Below are 3,207 nucleotides of genomic sequence, written 5' to 3' on the forward strand. Positions count from 1 at the left end.
GCTGACAAATCAGAATACCCTCTTTCCTCCAAGATGCCCTTAACCGGGACAGACACAACTAGAACAATTGCAGTTTTCCCAACATTTTCATATCAATCACGAGCAGGAGACTGAGTGCGTATCCTCTAGCAATATGGATTTTAACCCGCTCGGAGAGACCACATACATCACGATGCGGTTTCTGCGTTCCTGTTACCCACATGGTTATATATCCCCGGAGATGTGATTCCAACCCACGTCCATTAAGGCTCACGGTCACGTTATGTCCTGCTTATGAAGCAATATTACTGTCAGTCAAATCAATGTGGGGCACTTTGAATAGTTGATATTTGGAGTAGTTGACACACAGGGTGAAGAAGTCACGTCTGTTGCAGTGAGTGCTATCAAGAACAATCACCTCAAATAGATATAGAAATCTACTTATGGTGAAGCCTTTTACGCTGCGTTTGACTTAAGTGCTAGCATTCGCAGTGCAGATCCCTTTCAACGACCGCCCGCCAACCTCATGATTTAGCCAACAACATCCACCTGATGTCTTGGTCACATCTCCAAACCGATGCCCAGTTTGCAGGCATGAAGAGGTGTATGTCAAGAAATATACCCACATTGTGTGTGTGTGTGTGTGTGTGTGTGCGTGCGTGTGTGTGTGTGTGTGTGTGCGTGTGTGTGTGCGTGTGTGTGTGTGCGTGTGTGTGTGTGTGTGTGTGTGTGTGTGTGTGTGTGTGTGTGTGTGTGTGTGTGTGTGTGTGTGTGTTGTTGTTGTTGTTCATTGCATACTTTTTGTTCCCCCAAACTGCCCGGCTGGCCACCGGTATGGAAATATGGACCTGGCATAAGCACCTTAAAACATGCACGCCGTCTCTCGGAGCCTAGTTTCTTCCCTCTGTTGTTAGGGTTACATTTCTAGCCGGTCTGTACATGGTCTGCACCGGCCTGCACATGGCCGAGAACAAAAAAAGTTATGTAAAATACAACTTTAAACACACAACATATAAAATAATCCTTAGCATAGTTTGTATATATTTCTTTGTAAAGAATGCTATTTTTCGTTCCAGAAACCGCCAATAGCTTGGTACGGACCTGGTTTGGAAATGTGACCCTTGCATAAGATGTTGAATTTGTTCAGCAATGAAATATCTAAATGTAGGGGAAAACAAGAATTGGCAGGGTATGACGCAGTGTATGACCTTGGTAAGCTTTATTACTTAAGAACCATCCATAAGTTGGTTCCAAATGAAATCTGCCTTATCTTTTTCTTGTTTAACAACATTTTTGTCTTGTTTTACAGCATACTCAAACTACAAGAGAGCGGGCGTATGAGTGAGTTACGAGATCGCTGGTGGCCGAAAGATGGCTGTCCACTGGATGGCCAGTCATCTAACGTCAAATCGGCATCAGCGTTAGGCCTGGATATATTCCTGGGCGTGTTTTACCTGCTGGCCGGGGCGGCTGTCATGGCGATCATCATCACTGCTGTACAGGTCATCTACACCAGATACTGCAAGGGTGAAGACAAGGTGAATATATGAAGCTGATGTTACATGAGCTCCACCACACGACTTGAATTTGTGCTACATTGCAATAAACGGCATTCCCAGGGCTTTACTTTTAAGACATGTTTCAAATGAAGTCTTTGCCTCTTTGCCAAGCAGTTACTATGGGTAAATTACAGTTTTGAGCGTCTTTTGCAGCCGTGAGGAATTTGATATTTCTTCACTTGTAAAAAATAAACTACCTTTACTTGTTATACAACGCGTTGTTGCACTTTGTCCATCCTAAGGATCTGACCAGCTTTGGTGGAAGGGTGCGGTAATAGGCCGGACGTGCGTGGTTGTCTCCCTAAATATTGCTCCGCATGACTTTGTGATCGTTGTAGCTGTGAATATATTTCTAGCTCTTCGGCCTAAGTGTGCCCCCCCATCTCCAAAATCATTAAAAAAATTTCAATACATAGTAAAGAACTTTCACCCAGAACACAATGTAACATTGCTAAGCAAGTAATCGCACTCTGAATTGTAATTCCTAATGGAATGTTTAATTACTGTAACTGTGTTGTATTTAAATGTTCTCATTGTCATTAACAGATGCAGTCCTTGAAAGAACGCCGAGCCAGCTTCATCAATAATAGACAACGACGAGAGTCTATCAACCCAAACCTGCACTGACCTTTGACCTCAAGTGCATCATTAAACGCCCCCTTAAAAAGAGAAGATACCGTCCTCAAGAAAAGTAATACCAGAGGGGAGATGAAGAAGATACCCTATCCGCTGAACAAAGGATAACAGCAAGGTTTCTTTTTGAGTGATGTGCAGCAGAACTGTGAGTCTATATAAAGGATACACGTAATAAAAAGTCCATATTTGTATTGTATTGTAATGCTTATTACGCCCGACACTGGACGACATATGTGAGTTACACTGTATAGGTGCTGGAGGAATGTAGTAGCAAGAGTTCGGTTAGAGGCTAGAAGCAGAGACAGCTAGCGATTTTATTTATCAGTGCAGTTGCTACCCAACCTAGCGAGCACAGACCTTCGTCTGTACAATGTACCTTCTACATGTACCACTTCGGCTGTTCAGAGGTTTACAACGCGAACGGAATACAAATACCTGTATATATACATATATATATATACATAGTTATTTACATATATTGAAAATCCTTAAAGTTTTTCGAGTGTAAGACAAATGGAGAGGACATATTGTACTTTCTCTTTAGTCTGTATTTGGTGGTAAAATAGTGATATAAAAATAACAAGATACGTTACAAATATCTGTTGTCTCTTGATAACAATGACAGTAAGATATGTAAATGTGATTTTGTTTAGTAGTTTATAGTAAGAAGTAATTGCCATCTAGTATGAATATTGTGGTTGTTCTATACGGAAACTGTTTTCGACCCAGCTTTTAGACTACCCCTCTCTATATGTATGTAGTACATTGTGTATTTACTGTACAATATGCATTTTTGAATTCGAATGGACGGGTGAATTGCAATTAAACTTTTGAGCACTTCGCGCCTTCTTTTGAAATTCCTAGCCTATTTAAGCTAGTTTTTTTTAAATACTATCGATGTTTATACCTAAGGCCCCCTTTCCAACTTGACGGCGCTCTCACCGCGCTCTCGCTGCGATGGAAAATGGCCAGAGCGCCGTGAGAGCGCCGCGACGCCAGAAAAACTGCACAAGTGGAATTGCTCCGGCGACCC

At 42.0% G+C, this 3,207-nt stretch overlaps 1 protein-coding gene across 1 annotated transcript in view; it reads left to right on the top strand.

The window, feature by feature from the left end:
- Positions 1 to 3,014, top strand: part of LOC118412410 (glutamate receptor ionotropic, kainate 1-like) — a 31,951-nt gene extending 28,937 nt beyond the window's left edge. The window contains exons 9-10 of the mRNA XM_035815258.1: positions 1,289 to 1,517; positions 2,085 to 3,014. Of these exons, the coding sequence (XP_035671151.1) occupies positions 1,289 to 1,517; positions 2,085 to 2,165 (310 nt within the window). The 3' untranslated portion in view covers positions 2,166 to 3,014. The remainder of the gene's footprint in view (positions 1 to 1,288; positions 1,518 to 2,084) is intronic.
- Positions 3,015 to 3,207: the final 193 nt, after the last annotated feature.

The sequence above is a fragment of the Branchiostoma floridae genome, chromosome 3 (assembly GCF_000003815.2).
Source record: "Branchiostoma floridae strain S238N-H82 chromosome 3, Bfl_VNyyK, whole genome shotgun sequence".
In the NCBI taxonomy this organism is placed as follows: domain Eukaryota; kingdom Metazoa; phylum Chordata; class Leptocardii; order Amphioxiformes; family Branchiostomatidae; genus Branchiostoma; species Branchiostoma floridae.